The following is a 16,056-nucleotide window of genomic DNA, read 5'->3' on the forward strand; positions in this document are numbered from 1 at the left end:
ATCTAATCGAAAGGAGAATTCTGACAGCAATGGCGAATGTATGGAAATTTTACGATAGTTTAAATTTAAGGTAAAATTTCTTTGTTGCCTTTGAGAGGAAAAATATAAAAAACCTCAAAACTTCTAGTCCATTTATCTGGCTTTTAGAATCACTTAATGTTATAACTAAAGTATTGAATTTTTTTAACAAAGTTTACTAAACGGCGACATACGTTTTTCTCATTTTAGGTCAACTTTGCGTGGGTTTATTTATTATACCTTTAATAATTAGAGATTCTGAATAGTCAAAAGTTGTAGACACACTCTTTAAGATAATAACTCCATTTATTTTATTTCATTTAATTTAGAAATGTGAGCAGCATTTGTTAAACGCCGAATGCACTTTTCGAGGATTTCGTACGACCCCCTCTTAAGTAAATTTGTTCCGGGTGCACCCTAATGACTCTCTGCTCTAATGAGCCACACCACAAGTTAGTTTCTAGTGAAGTTTTTGGAAACTTTTTGCAACTTCAACGCCTACCTTTAGTCTGTCTGTACGTAAGTTAAAACCGTTCCAGGTAAAATCATGAACCTTGAAATACTTAGGTACCTATTACATTTATTGTACTTATCTTGATAATAAGTATATCGTTATAGCCTTCATTAAAATAGTTATTAACCGCCGCCCCAAATCTCAAGCAAGGTGGTTGAGGTGGTTCTCAATTCGTCTGTATGTTTATTTTTTTTAATGTTTGTTCCACGATACCTTACATTACATTTATTAAATTTACAAGTGCGCCGCAGACTTGAAAAGATTGAGAACCTCTGGAATATAACTCATTACAAATATACGCTAAGCGTCTATAATTACCACCTAACTAAATATGTTATCGATATTCACGTCCCCTCTTACTAGTAATGACTTCCTTAGAATCCCGCATTCCGGCGTAAAATAGCTTCCGTGGAGCCCTAGCAATCCCAGCTTCCCGTGTAATTTGTAATTATAAGTACAAGGCCGAAAATGCCGAGATGGTTCGTAAATACTTAGGGTTGCCAACTTGCCATACGTTAGGTTTTTCCTTGATATGTCGGGATTTTGGTCTTTTGTTATGTCGATGCGTTAAGGTCTCGTGGCCCACGAAAGGATAATTATTTTTGGAAAAAATATTGGCACGGAAATCTAAATGGATTTACAAACCATTAAGGTCATTGACATTGTCAAATTGCTTTAAATACCTATCTGGAGAACCAGGGTATTGCTCCAGTAATTTGTTTGGAGTAGTCTTTCATCACATATGACAACCCTACTTCGTCGCTGCTGAAACTGCTGAAAGCTTTGTGCGACAGCGACGACATTGTTGTATAGTGTTTAGTTTACCGCCTGTCGACCTCATTCTTACTACACCCGTCGTTATTTAGGTGGTTAGTGAAAGCGATGTGAGTTTGTCGTGATGCTGATGATGATGATGGCACATAATATTAACTAGTTGAGCTGACAAAAGGGTAAAAGTGTTGCTACGATGTCTTGTATACTTGTACCATGATGTGCATAGTAAGTATAATTAGTTTCTTTGTCTATGCATTTTAATCAATTAAGATGGAGACCAGACTTTAAAAATCCTAATTGTAACAGAACAAAATAAATATCTGATTAAAATTAATTAATTTTTCACTTATTTTACCGTTCCGTGTTCATTAAAGCCGATTTACTTTTAGCACTTCTCACTAACTTACAATGATGACAAAGTAGCATCATTTGTATGGGATGGTAATATTCTCAAATACAAACTACCGACAACGACCAAGAGAGTAAACAATGAAACTCTACATATTTATAATAAGTAGAAAATTACCTCCTATGTCTAATATTATTTTCCTTTGTTACAGTTAGCTGGGACTGTCAAGAATTTCCAGCTGCAAGGCCAGCTGGTGCGTAATCGTTGGGACTTTTACTTTGTTCCTGCGAGACGCACCCAGTTCATTCACACAAAGAGCTGCAACCGGCAGCCGTGATATGCGTGCGCTGGCGCCGCAGCGCCCGCGCAGCGCGCGATAACCGCAGCCCGCTGCCAACTGCCAACTCTCCGCGCTCTCACTCCACTAGCTAACGCACGCGCCCGAAGACGCGTCGCGCGCCCTCGTCCCTCGCGAGTGATGCCGATGACGGACTCTTCAAGTTACCAAACACTGGCAGCTTGCAAAACGTAACACGAAAAAAAAATCTGACGTTTGTGCGTCACTGAAATGGCGCATCGAGACGTGCGGATGTAAACAAAAATTGTGTAAAAACAGGACTTCAAAAGTTTAGTGCTGTTAGGAGTGAATAAAATAAATAAAAAAATTGTGCAAAATGACGTCGCGTTCGAAGGAAAAAGTCGCGGCTGCGTTTAGGAAGCTGTTCCGGTCTCCGGAGAAACTGGACAATGACGGAGCTGGGCCGAGCGGGTCCCCGGCCAGGCGCGGGCTCCTGCGGCGACACAGGTACCTACTGTCATTTTAATTAAATAATTAAGTTAATTAGCGCACTCTGCAAACAGGTCGTACGACTTCACAATCTGGTTACTCCAGCATTTTCACGTCAGTTTTGCTTACCTACTAGGTGACTTAAAGTTAGGAGTCGCGGATGTATTTTGCGTTTTGCAATGTTTAATACGAGTATGCTGACTCTGACAGTTCTGTTTACTGTTTGTGCCACAGCAGTTCAGCGACTGTTGCATATTATGCAGGAGCAGTATCATTATCAAAAAGTTCATTCTTCTGCTAAAAAGTTAAAATAGTTAGGAAAGTTTAAGCCCAATATTCTAGGTCAGCGTTACCGGTTAGACCTACATAATATTCTGAGTATTGTGTAAACTGCAACGAGCCAGTGTCAGCTTGTGTGGTCCGTAAAATTCTGAATCATCAACATCAATCAAGCGTAAATTTAATATGAAGCTATATTGTTTGTATTTTGTAAACGAGTAACGTTTCTTTGAAACGACTTGCACTTGGCCTGGTGAGCCTTTTGTTTTCGAGAAAAGAGACATCGGACATAAACATTTTTCTATAAACAAGAGTTTGGTTGCAAGAGTTTGGTCTTAATTTTAAATGATAAAACCATGAAACTTTATATTTTAGCACTTGATAAGAAATCATTAAACATATATTTAAAGTCACATACAGGTCGAACGCGATTAATTAACATTATTTTTACCTTTAAAACTAAAAGCGGGTAGATTATATTTATTTGTCTACCCCGAACATTTATATAAATTAATATCGGGTAGTTTTGTGTTGTTTACATCTCCGGTGACATTTTGCTGGGACGTCAGTCTTCCGCGACCACGGCCAGTGCAACCTGGCCGAAACGTTGGGAAAAAAGGTAAAAATAATGTTAATTAATCGCGTTCGACCTGTATGTGACTTTAAATATGTGTACAAAGCGCGAGAACTTAAAGTGTTATATCATTAAACATCTTGATATAGGGATAGCGATAGGGATAGGGATAGCGATAGCGATAGGGAAAGCGATAGGGATAGGGATAGCGATAGGGATAGCGATAGCGATAGCGATACGGATACGGATAATATGGGTATCGTTAGCGGGATACGGATAATCGGTCGGCGGTCTCTTACAATCAATGTGCTCTAAGACGATCGTTGTTTGCTTGCTTGAAGATTACGTTTGCGATAAGTATAAGCAAAATGTAAAAAATTGTAAGGGATAATAGAAAAAAGTACTTTTTACCCACCGATCATAGTGTCGAAATACGGGCTATGTGGGATGTTTATAAAGGTTTCCCCAGCGTATATAGAATTACCTACGCTGTGGTCGATGTGTAATATTTCTACAATCATTGCAAGCAAAAGTATTATGTGCAATCGAAATAATCGCAGATAAATATACCTACAGAGAAACCTACGGTCCCAACGGATCCAAATGAAAATCTTAATGAATACTTTTATTACGCGGGCGAAGCCGCGGGTAAAAGCTAGTATTACTATATATTACTATTATTACTATATATTACTATATATTACTATATATTACTATATATTACTATATTACTATATATAATATTATAAATGCGAAAGTAACTCTGTCTGTCTGTTACGCTTTCCCGCTTAAACCACGCAACCGATTTTGATGAAATTTGGAACAGACAATCTTTAGACCCTGAGACAGAACATAGGCTACATTTTATTTCGAAAAAAAGGGATGAAGGGGTTGAAAAAGAGGTTGAAAGTTTGTATGGGATTTCTTAATTTCAAAAGATAAAACCATGAAACTTTATATTTTAGCACTTGATAAGAAATCATTGAACATCTTGATAACGGATAGGGATAGGGATAGGGATTGGGATTGGGATAGGGATAGGGATAGCGATAGCGATAGCGATAGCGATAGCGATAGCGATACGGATACGGATACGGATAATATGGGTATCGTTAGAGGGATACGGATAATCGGTCGGCGGTCTCTTACAATCAATGTGCTCTAAGACGATCGTTGTTTGCTTGCTTGAAGATTACGTTTGCGATAAGTACCTATATAAGCAAAATGTAAAATTTTTTAAGGGATAATAGAAAAAAGTACCTACTTTTTACCCACCGATCATAGTGTCGAAATATGGGCTATGTGGGATGTTTATAAAGGTTTCCCCAGCGGGTGCGTAACATAATGAATACAAACTTTTGGCATATTCTCAATTTACAAACGCTCAAAAAGTATACTTTTTTTATGTATAATGCACAAAAGGTATAATTTCAATTTGTATAAGATACAAATAATATAACATACAATATACATACTACCGTATACTATAATAAACATATTAACTAATTACATTTATTATATCTTTAATAATATATAAATATTAAAAAATATAACAACATGTCATATAAATCACAAAATTAGGTTGGGAACCCCACAGAAACGAACCCTGTCAAAAAAGTAGGTTTAGGTTAGGTTTGAACTGTGACCCCACAGAAAGGAATCTTGTCAAAAAAGTAGGTTTAGGTTAGGTTTGAACTGTGACCCCACAGAAACGAATCCTGTCAAAAAAGTAGGTTTAGGTTAGGTTTGAACTGTGACCCCCACAGAAACTAATCCTGTCACAATAGTAGGTTTAGGTTAGGTTTGAATTGTGACCCCACAGAAACGAATCCCGTCAAAAGAGCGAGGAGCGAGAGAGAGAAAACAGCAGGCGCTTATATCACCTGTATGGTATTCGTTTTGTATATTCTATTACTTCAACGTTATACCATATTATACTTATCGGAAACAATATTATATGTAACAAACATTATATAATTTGAATTTATGATATCTAAAATTATATATAACAGCAATTATACTAATTGAACTTATACAACAAAATTATACAAATTGAAATTATACCTTCTACCGAATATACCATACGTTTGTATACGTTCTATTACTTACCCTTCCCCAGCGTATATAGAATTACCTACGCTGTGGTCGATGTGTAATATTTCTACAATCATTGCAAGCAAAAGTATTATGTGCAATCGAAATAATCGCAGATAAATATACCTACAGAGAAACCTAAGGATCCAAATGAAAATCTTAATGAATACTTTTACTCGTATTGTAATCGTCTACGTGGAATTATGATGATGATTGATAAATTATTTATAGGTGTCCCCTTGCCCACAAACTATTGGTTCACAAGTTTAACCCATTAACGGCTGATTTTTTTTCATGTCGCCGATTTTGATAATTTTTAAATATATTACTATATTTCTCTCCAGGATCAGAGACCGAAAGTTAAAATTTAAATCGGACCAATAGTTTTGGAGAAAAATACTGATGCCATATGGCACCTCTAGCCTTGTACCGTGTCAACAATTACAAGTTGTTATTTTTTAAATATTTATGTAACTTGTAAGTTTTACGTACATTAAGGATAAAGGCCTAAATCGTACTGGCAACTACGTTATCTGGATTGTTTTTTACACTATTATAAGACCCATCTAGGAGGTACACCCTCAGCGCATGGTACCAGAAAATGACTGATTGTTTAGGTAGATTCCAAACATAGCCAACTGCTTTATATTGATCTCACTAATTTTGTTCTAAACCGTTTGTGAAACAGTCTGAATATATCTGTATATTATTAGTAACCACTAAGTGACCAAAATCTTCATCACAATGTAGCATTGACATCCTAATTGTTCTATAATGGCTAAAAACGAGGTATATGAAGCTCCGGTGTAAGGTCTATATGAAGCTTTTAATTAAATTGATACCGGTATTGAGATTTCTTAGCTGTAAAAAGCATCATCCTACCACGCCATCATCCTATCTTAATCTCAACCAGTGTTGTTAGAAATTAATTTATAACCAAGTGGGTTAAACCTTGATATACTGTATGGGAAAGAGGACCAACATAGATGTTATAACTCAAAACCTTACTTTTCTTGAAGCAATTTCACTAGATATGTTGAAATAGGACAATAATAGTCTAAAACTAATCAAAAGGCTAAAACATAAGAGGAATTAAAACATAATACACGTAATATTATATCATTTGAAAAGACAACATATTCGGCTACTGATGCCGTACGGCATCGGCAAATTTTGCCGTGCTATACACGGAAAGTGAAATTAAAATTTAATAGTTTTTGAGTACCATCGGATCAATAATATATACCAAAATAGAATTAAATGCATTTAATTTATACTTTACTAGAAATAAAACCATTTTTGACCATTTTCCTCAGACCGAACATGAAGAATTTGCCCATTTTTAGATACTATATTTTTGGGTACTCGAAATTAGTAGATATAATCCAAATTGCTACAACATATGTAGTTATAGTGATAACTGGTACCCTTAGGTATCTAATTCATCAAAAATCTGTTTAGTTTTTCAATAATTGTAACCTTAGACAGCGAAATACTAAGCACAGGAAAAGCGATGCCGTATGGCACCGCTAGCCGTTAATGGGTTAAGAATAAAAGTGTAATTACACGGATTCGTGGTTTCAAATGTTTCAATATATTAGTAAGTATCGTTTTTTAGCACTCGGGAGAACTTTAAAAAATCACGAGTAGTTTTATCGGACGTTTCATGCCGTTTTACATAGATATACAAAAACGATTTTTAGGCGAAGATTTCTTCCGTCCAATAATTAAGAACTTTTGTGGATTTCATGCTCCAGGAGCAAAATCTAAGATACCAGTACCTAGTAATAGTTTCAGTTAAGATACCAGTAGTAATCGTTACCTAAACTTAACTTTTTCAACGGTTTACCGCTTTAATACTTATTACCACAGACTATATGTATAATACATAAATAGTACTTGTTACTTAATACCTGATGTTAAATAAGTCTCGTAATTGCGGCGTGAATGGTTAACAGTTAATCGTAGGTAGGTAAAGTTTTTACATAAAACATGTAGGCAGTCACGTACTCATGCGTACGTACCAAAAATGACCAACGGTTGCCTAATAGGTCGTAGGTACAGTCAGCATCAATCGTATAGCAGATGAAACAAGGCACCAAAACAAAAGTAGCTGACATCCTGAATAACTTGAACAGTAAGGATAAATCTGAACAGTTCGCGGTCCGAAATGTCAAAGTTTTTTTTTCTATGTCATATCTCTTTTGTTTAGCGGTTATAATGTGGTAGTTACTGCTGGAGCGTTATTTAATCCGCTACTTTGATGCTGACTGTACCTAGTACTACTAGGCCCAATATTTCATAATACTGAAGTTTGTTTTAATAATACCATTCAATCTTATTACAATACCTTGCTTACGAGATATAATTTCGTCAGTAATCTCATTAGGTAGATATTCATCTAATTGGGTATAATTGATAAGCTTTAAACATGAAATTACCTATTTAATATAATAACTATTTAAATTTTGGGATTCCATCAGATATTATAATTATAAATAGAAGAATCTTCTCTAAGGAAAGACCATAATAAACATTGAAACGTCTAGCATTACTTACGCACCCTTTTGTTATTTATTTAATTTTGTAGTTTGGCTACATAATAATAAGTACTTAGGTCAACCTGGATATTTACGTCTGGTGGGTTAAATGCGTCCTTTCAAGATATCTTCTAAACGGAACTATCGTAACCATTAACCAAACTTTAAATGTAAAATTAAATATAAACAAATAAATAAATATTACATAGGACATTCTTACACAAATTGACTGCGCCTCACGGTAAAAGACGCATTTATTGACTCCACCCCCAAATAACTCGGCTGACCTTCCATATTACCAAATACTTGTGTTGCTTCTGCACTTCTCTTTCTGTAATGTTTACCTATCCGCTAAAGAAATGCCAAGTGTGCATCCGAGGTTAAATCAGAGTAGAATAGCTCATTAGCAAGCAAACATGTCATAGCGACTAACATTGTCGAAATCGGTCAATGTCACTTTCTAAAATCGGATAGAAAAAAACATACACAGAGAGACAGAGACAGTTATATAGCTCCGTCCCTCTCTCTCAAACCTAAACGGCTTTAGTACTTCATGGTAACCCTACAGTTTTACATTGTAGAGGGATACAGTTTTTTTTATACCTTTCCAAGGCATTAACCGCAGGAACATACTCGTATATATTATAGCTGATTAAAAGCAGGAAAATTGTAGTCTAATTAAAGTATAGTGACTACCTTGTAAGTGGGCGATAGACAATAATATTATGCTACACCAATGTTATGAATCGAAAGCTATGGTGAAGCATGTAGCCTACTCGTTACTCGTGTTTGTGTTATGTAAGGCAGGCAGGTGGCGTTTAATCCAAATATACCGATAACGAAATCTAAATTTTAACTGCTGTATGTAAAGCCACACCTCGGACACTGGCGATCAAATATATGAAAGAGGTGCGTTCCTAGCACACAGTTTATGCTCGTGTATGTGAACGCGTTAGTGCTTGTATGAGTGAAATATGACAGGTCGACTGTTCGCGTTTTTGACAGGCGGTAACTGTGAGGTAACCGAGAGGGGGTGGGCGGCGCTATCAGCGGGGAGCGGGAGTGGCCATACTGTACGATAGTACTCTTTATTATACTGTGGTAAAGCTAAAGAAAACTCGGTTGCAGCTATTTCTCAATAATATAGAAAAAATCAGCAAATGCATAACAAATAATTAATAGAATTTCATAAATCTCTTCTTGCCAAACTGCATTCATTTATTGAAGTGAAACTTCTGATGCGACTTCCAATTTACAGCGTTAAATATTTAACGCTCAGTGTTGCCACTTCCAACTGACAGCGTTAAACGTTTAACGCTCAGTGTTGCCACTTCCAACTGACAGCGTTAAACGTTTAACGCTCAGTGTTGCCAACTGAATTAAAAAAAACATAGTCTTACGAATTTCACTTTTTCTGCGCGAAGGGACTCCAGTCGACGCACTAGTTTTTTTCTGTCTCCAAATAAATTTGCTTAGTTGGTTATATATATTATGTGATTAAATTTAAATAAAAAAAACACAAAAATACAAATAACAGTTAAACTTACGTTTTACGCATTATTATATGTAGGTATTATGAAGAAACGGCCCAATAACCTATTCAACGCACTGCTCCACTGTTAATATTAAGATCAAGGTGATAAGTCGAAACACGCACTTGGCCCGGACATTGATTGGTTAAGGTCAACTTTAAACTATGCACGTCAGCAAATAATTACGCAGGTAGATTTTTATTACTAAATCATCATCATTCCCTTGATCTTTTCCCATTATTTGGGGTCGGCGCAGCAGATCATCTTCTTCCATTCCTCTCTATCAGCCGTCATTTCCATCCTAATACCTTTCACTCTCATATCATTGTTCACACATTCCATCCATCTTTTCTTAGGCCTTCCACTACCATTGTATCCATCCACCTTCATATTTACCACTCGTTTTATAACATTGCTTTCATCCCTCCGCATTACATGCCCATACCATGCTAATCTGCTTCCTCTCACGTTCTCTGTCACTGGCGCTACTCTCAGGCTTCTTTTTTATTAGTAAATATAAAACATAAATAAGTAATAAACAAAGATAAATATAACTTCAATTAAAATACCTAAATAAAGTCTAAGAAAAAAACGTAGGTACCTACGTCGAAAACATCTAGAATTAAATTATACTCGTTCAGATGACGGCACACTTTTAGTTGTTAGTCGGTTAATTGCGACACTGATAAACAATTTTAAAACAAAAGGATATGGGCAAAATTGTCGAAACTGATGTTTTACAAGTTTTAAGTCTGTGTCGAAAGAAGGTAGTAAAATATACTGTGGGAACAAACATAATTTCACTTTCCTCCTCCTTTAAATAACATACTCTTCTATAAGCATAGTTGAGTTCATAATTGTGTACGATTCCTTACCTTAACCCGTTGCAATAAGTTAAAAAAATGTACCTACACATATTTATGAACTCGACTGTACCTAAACGCCCTCGGCGCCACATTGCTTAATGTAAGTTTAGTTATGTATGAGATAAAATCATTACTTTATTATAAAACAGATTAGGATGCTTTATGAATATTAAGTAAGCGCTTGAAGAATACTTTTGGTCCTTAATTGCTTCGTGGCATTATCGTTTAAGATTCCCGGAAGCTCTGAGACAAAAGATGATGTTGAAGTATCTAACTGTTGTGTGTTAGTGTTATGCAATATTGAGCGTTTGCAGTAATTTTTTCTCAATTCTTCATTTAATCGTAATGTAAGTATCAGAATATTTTCTATGTGTGATCTCTAGATCCCTTGTTGCCTATAATACGAATAAGTTATGTAGCTTGCAAATATTGAATTAAAATAATTTTTAAGAAAAAAAAACCGCCTTCCTTTGGGGTTCTGGTGATAAATACTTTCAAATGTTGGATTATGTTATCAATTCGTCTGTATATTTTTTAATTTTTGTTATTCGATATCTCCGTCATTTCTGAACCAATTTCGAAATCTGGATGATTCTGAAGTACTTACAGATGAGAATGATTATCAGAACGGAACTCTAACCAGGGGCGGCTCACTCTTTATCAGCAGTTCCACTGCACCAAATGTCACTGTTCTGGACGTAAGTGCATGCTGTTCTTATAAAAATACCAAAGTCACTATAAGTGTGCCGTTCAGATTTGAGGAGTTCCATTCTGACCATCATCAGGAGTTCCACTGCACCAAATGTCACTGTTCCGTACGTAAATGCATGCTGTTCCTTTAAAAACACAAAAATCACCATATGTATGCCTTTCAGATTTGAAAGAAAAATTTTCAAAATCGGTCCAGTAACGACGGAGATATCGAGGAACAAACATAAAAAAAAAAAAAAACAGACGAATTGAGAACCCCTTCCCTTGAGATTTGGAAGGCGGTTAAAAATAGTTTTTTTCATGAATTTTTACGAATGTTTAACCTGTCTGTGGCAATTCACTTTTATAAAACTACTAGCTTCTGCCCGCGGCTTTGCACGCGTTAAATTAGAAAATTGCGGATTGATCCATACAAACTTCCACCCCCCATTCTAGGGAATTGGGGAGCTAGAAAGAGACAAAAAGTGGCCGATGTCACTTTCCATCCCTTCAAGTATCACGTCAATTCGTCGATCCATTTTGCCGTGAAAGACGGACGAAACAAACAGAGACACACACTCTCCCATTTATAATATTAGTATGCAAGTATGGATTACTTACATATTGGATCTCATCCTATGCTGTTGAAACATCGAACTGTGAATACACTGTAATTTCAATTTAACTGCGTACATTACCCACAATGCACGGGCAGTGCAACAAAGATAAGAAGGCAAAACATTGCGCCATATCACAATGGACCTGCCATTTATCCCCTATTGTTCAATTACCACACATCACTACTTAATTAATAGTTTAATAGTGCCTAATGGAAGCGTAAATGACCTCTAATTGAGTTGTATGTACAGTTAGCCAAAAAAGTGGTTTACTACTTTTCGACCTTATATGTTTATAATAGAGTCGAAAAGTGGCAGTTCCTGCAGATATTCAGGAGTTCGAAGAAGTTGCTATTTCTCCTCCTTGTTTAAGTATACAACAAGTTCAAAATGGTAAAAGATAGAGATGTCACTTCTACTCGTAAATGTGCTCATAACATCTCATTAGATTCGGAATAACGTCTGAAAAAAATAACAATAAAAAATGTAATTAAAAGCATTTTGACTTGACACATGACCCGACAATATTTTTTGGGAGGTTTGTGGTGTCATTTCCTTCCTTTTCGTCCTTGGAATGTTGGTCCTAGGCGCCAAGCTTCTGGAGATACGATTTTTTTTTTTACCTAAGCAAACAACGGGTTGGGGTGAAAAGGATTGAGCGGGTCCGAAACACTACGTTGCGCGCCAAAACAGGCATTGTTGACGTTGGGTCAAAACCGCCAGGTTGAAGTGGGACTGGGCAGGCCATGTACGGCGTATGCATCCACAGCGGTGGGCTAAGTTAGCTACGGAGCGGGTGCCAAAACGCAAACGCCCATTTCTGAACAACTGGACGGATGCTGCACTTATTCGGGAGGATTGGAAATCTAGGGGGGTGGCCTTTGCCCAGCAGTGGGACACTCTATAGGCTATTTAAAAAACAAAGCAAACAACACAATAATTTCATAAAACGGGAGTAGTTATTTTGTGTTGGAGGAAAGTATAAGTAGCTTAAAAGGTATCATATCATACCTTTGTTAAATCTCCTTTGTTTCTCATATGTAGGTTGATAGCCGGCCCTTACATTGAAAGTTGTCAGGCGCGATGATTAGATTACAACACGATAGTGGCGCTGCAGTCGAACGGGCGCAATCGGCGCATTGTGCAAATGTGCGTTTACAACGGCTTATTATAATGCCCATTATTTCTTCATCAGTAAGTGGACAACGGCAACATACACACCTTTTTGCCGTTACATGTTGCACACACAATACAAGAACAAATTGTTTTTTTTTATGCGAAGGCAAATGAGCAGACAGGTCGCCTGATGGTAAACGATCACTGCCGCCCATGGACACCCGAAACACCAGGTATTACCGTAACCGATCGGCATTTCTGCGACACGGAACGAAAACGAAACGCCGCGAAAGGTAGTCTGGCTCTGTCGCGTCAATACGCAAGAGCGATAGAGATAGATGTCTACGAGAGTTTCGTTTCGTGAGCGTTTGTGCCATTCGGCTACGTACCCAGAAGTCTTTTCTTGAAGGTGGGAACACGACAGTTCATTCCACAGTTTCCGAAAGAGTTTATGTTTGTCAGATTACAAATACTTGTTTAGAAGGAAATAATAAATTCAATAGATATTATCTTAATATTATAGGAACACATCATCCGTTGTTGTTATTATTGCAAGATTTACCCTAACCATTTCCGCAAAGAGAATAAATCCATGATAAGTACCTACCTACCGCGTTCGAATATAAAACCAATAAGTAGGTATTAGTATTACACATATGTTCCCAGCGAATCTAATCGCTCTCGTGTCAACTTATCCTCTCTTATTCCTGTCTGCACCAGAACTTGTAAGATCGATCATAGTTATTGCCGATTCCTATGTAGGTATAGATAGAGATGGGTACTTACCTTCAATATAAGCTATTGTACATATGGTGCCCCATAGTTCCTTAATTTCTTGTTCAGATCCACATTGAATATATTGGTTTGTTCAGTTTTTCTTTTGGGTTTTGAATGTGCTGAATAAGCTTTAGAGTTAGACTTTCATAACCCTGCACTATTTTTGATAGCAATAGAGATTATTCATAAACGTACACTAAAGTTATCAAGCCGATAAAGTTCGTTTGTCCCTTTCTATCACACCAATACGTCGGAAAAGGGACAAACGAACTCTATCGGCTTGATAACTTTAGAGTGCGTTTATGAATAACGGGGATAGTTTACAGTCGCCATCAGATATATAAGCGTTTATGAATAACGCCTAGGCAATAGTGTTCACTACTTAGTGTCAATTTCATCGTCAATAATAATTTCATAAAGTTCGCGAATGTTGACTGTGTTAGTGATGTAGAATTATCTTACCCTATTTATTTAACTGTTTTCAGCACATACTCACTAATTTTGTTAAAAATATACACTTAAATAAATAATTCTGAATACCTAAGTATATATGTATACCCCCATCAAAATTCCTACCTACTTGCTAAATTTAAAACATAAATATAATGTCTTCTTAAAACCAATTAGTTAAATTTAGCTTAATTAGCCACAAGCACGCGATTTGTTATTGTTTTTTACTTTACACCCATCAAGAGCCAAATCACATATCCAATAAAGGCACTAATAATAAACAACGGAGGTACCTTTTTGCTATTTATAACCATCAGTAATATATGATCAGCGGTGTTTAATGAAAACATCGTTATAGGAACCGGATCCAGTAATTGACAATAATCGATGTAGACAGCGGTCGAGACGCGAACGTGACCGGAGTGCATGCGGGCAGGGCAGAGACCGCAAAACCTGTGGGCCCAATTGCAATGTTGCGAAATGATGACAAGTCTAATTAAATGTAGCGAAAGTCCTGACAAAATTAAAAAGAAACCTTAAACAATAGTTCACTCTAAAAAACAACTTCTTGCCATCGAATTTCGAATTTCATAACATCAAACGGTTTCCTTAAAAACGAGTAGTTAAATGAATGAGTGGCAGAAATACAATTGATTTTCAAATGTCTAAATGTTCTAAATATTGGTCGTTGATTTGGTTTGGAACAGGGCTAAAAAGTAAGTAAGTTACGGAAGTGATGATTATAAGCAAGTAATGTCTCTCTAGTCAGCGATCCGCGGATGGAGTGGCGTGCTTTGACTGCTACATTCCTTAGCACATGATTGCCTCGATAGTATGTCGCCGCGAGATAGACTACCCGTCCTTATGTCATTAATACAGTTAGAAGAAGACGTGTGATCTATCTCGCGGTGACATACTCCCGCGGCAATCATGTGCTAGGCCTACTGGTATCGTATATTTGTTTACAAACCACACGCGAGTCCAGAGCTCAGTGAAACCAGGCAGGCAATTATGGTCGCGCGATAAGTGATAAAATAGCAGGCCGTCCCTATCGCACTATTTGTAAGTGCGATAGGGACGGCCTGATATTTTATCGTCTATCGCGCGACCATGCTTCCCGGACAGTATAAGATTTTACCAGGAACTCAGACTTCATATAGCTGCTACGGGTTTAGGATTAACTTAAGGTATTTCACCTGAGATATCTTACTCGTAAGCGCCTTGTGGAAATGCTCAGTTGTTAATACCAACCACTTTCACTGACACGTGGCTGTTTCCCTCTTATTGGTGCTGGAACTGGAACTGCCTCGGTAGAACATATGTTTACTATTTTTAGATAGTTTGTGAACTATTATTTAATTCGTTTTTGAAAGTTTAATTTCTACGACATAAATATTTCTGTGTACCAGACAGGCATGGTTGGTTAATCATAATGTAAATTACCTAATGAAATATGTCTTGGAGGAATAATAATGTGGAAGATTACTAATTTATAATTTATCTACATAAAGTAAAATTTTTGAATTACCTATAATAAAAATCGAACGCTTATGTATGGTATCCCTCTTTCATATAAATACGCAGTCGTTTATAAAACTTTAATAAATGGGAACATATATGTCTGTCATTCTTAAATACGCTAAGTCAGTCAGCTGTCACCTGCTCATCTGCATGCAATCTGCATGTTGCTATTTATAGATACCTGCCCAAGTATTTGCATAGATAACTAAGTAAGAAGGCAGTGAAACGGGCTGGCATAATGTGATCTTATATAGCCTAGCCTCACCGACCTGCCTATCGGGTTTAGTAACGAGAGAGCTACTGAGCTAGAATAGAAACTGATATATTTTTTCGAGCTTCTCGTTCTGTACAGTTATGGAGATATAAAACTGCCAGAGTGTTTTCCGAGGACACCTAAGGTCCAACAGTGTTTTCTATTTAAAAGCTCGTTGAAAAATCCCACCACAAACTTGAAGAATGAGAAATATTTTAATTATATGTTTCACTTTTAAGAGAAAAACAATTGAAAGTCATTTGTATCGCGTTTACACACACAAGACAATTATATTACACAATTAT

The 16,056-nt window shown here is 36.6% G+C and overlaps 1 protein-coding gene across 1 annotated transcript in view; it reads left to right on the forward strand.

Moving 5' to 3' along the window:
- The window catches only part of LOC125227142 (ubiquitin-conjugating enzyme E2Q-like protein CG4502), a 61,759-nt gene that overhangs the window by 31,107 nt on the left and 14,596 nt on the right, over positions 1-16,056 (forward strand). Inside the window, exon 2 of the mRNA XM_048131363.1 lies at positions 1,867-2,460. Coding sequence (XP_047987320.1) covers positions 2,330-2,460 — 131 coding nt within the window. The 5' untranslated portion in view covers positions 1,867-2,329. The remainder of the gene's footprint in view (positions 1-1,866; positions 2,461-16,056) is intronic.

The sequence above is a fragment of the Leguminivora glycinivorella genome, chromosome 6 (assembly GCF_023078275.1).
Source record: "Leguminivora glycinivorella isolate SPB_JAAS2020 chromosome 6, LegGlyc_1.1, whole genome shotgun sequence".
Lineage (NCBI taxonomy): Eukaryota > Metazoa > Arthropoda > Insecta > Lepidoptera > Tortricidae > Leguminivora > Leguminivora glycinivorella.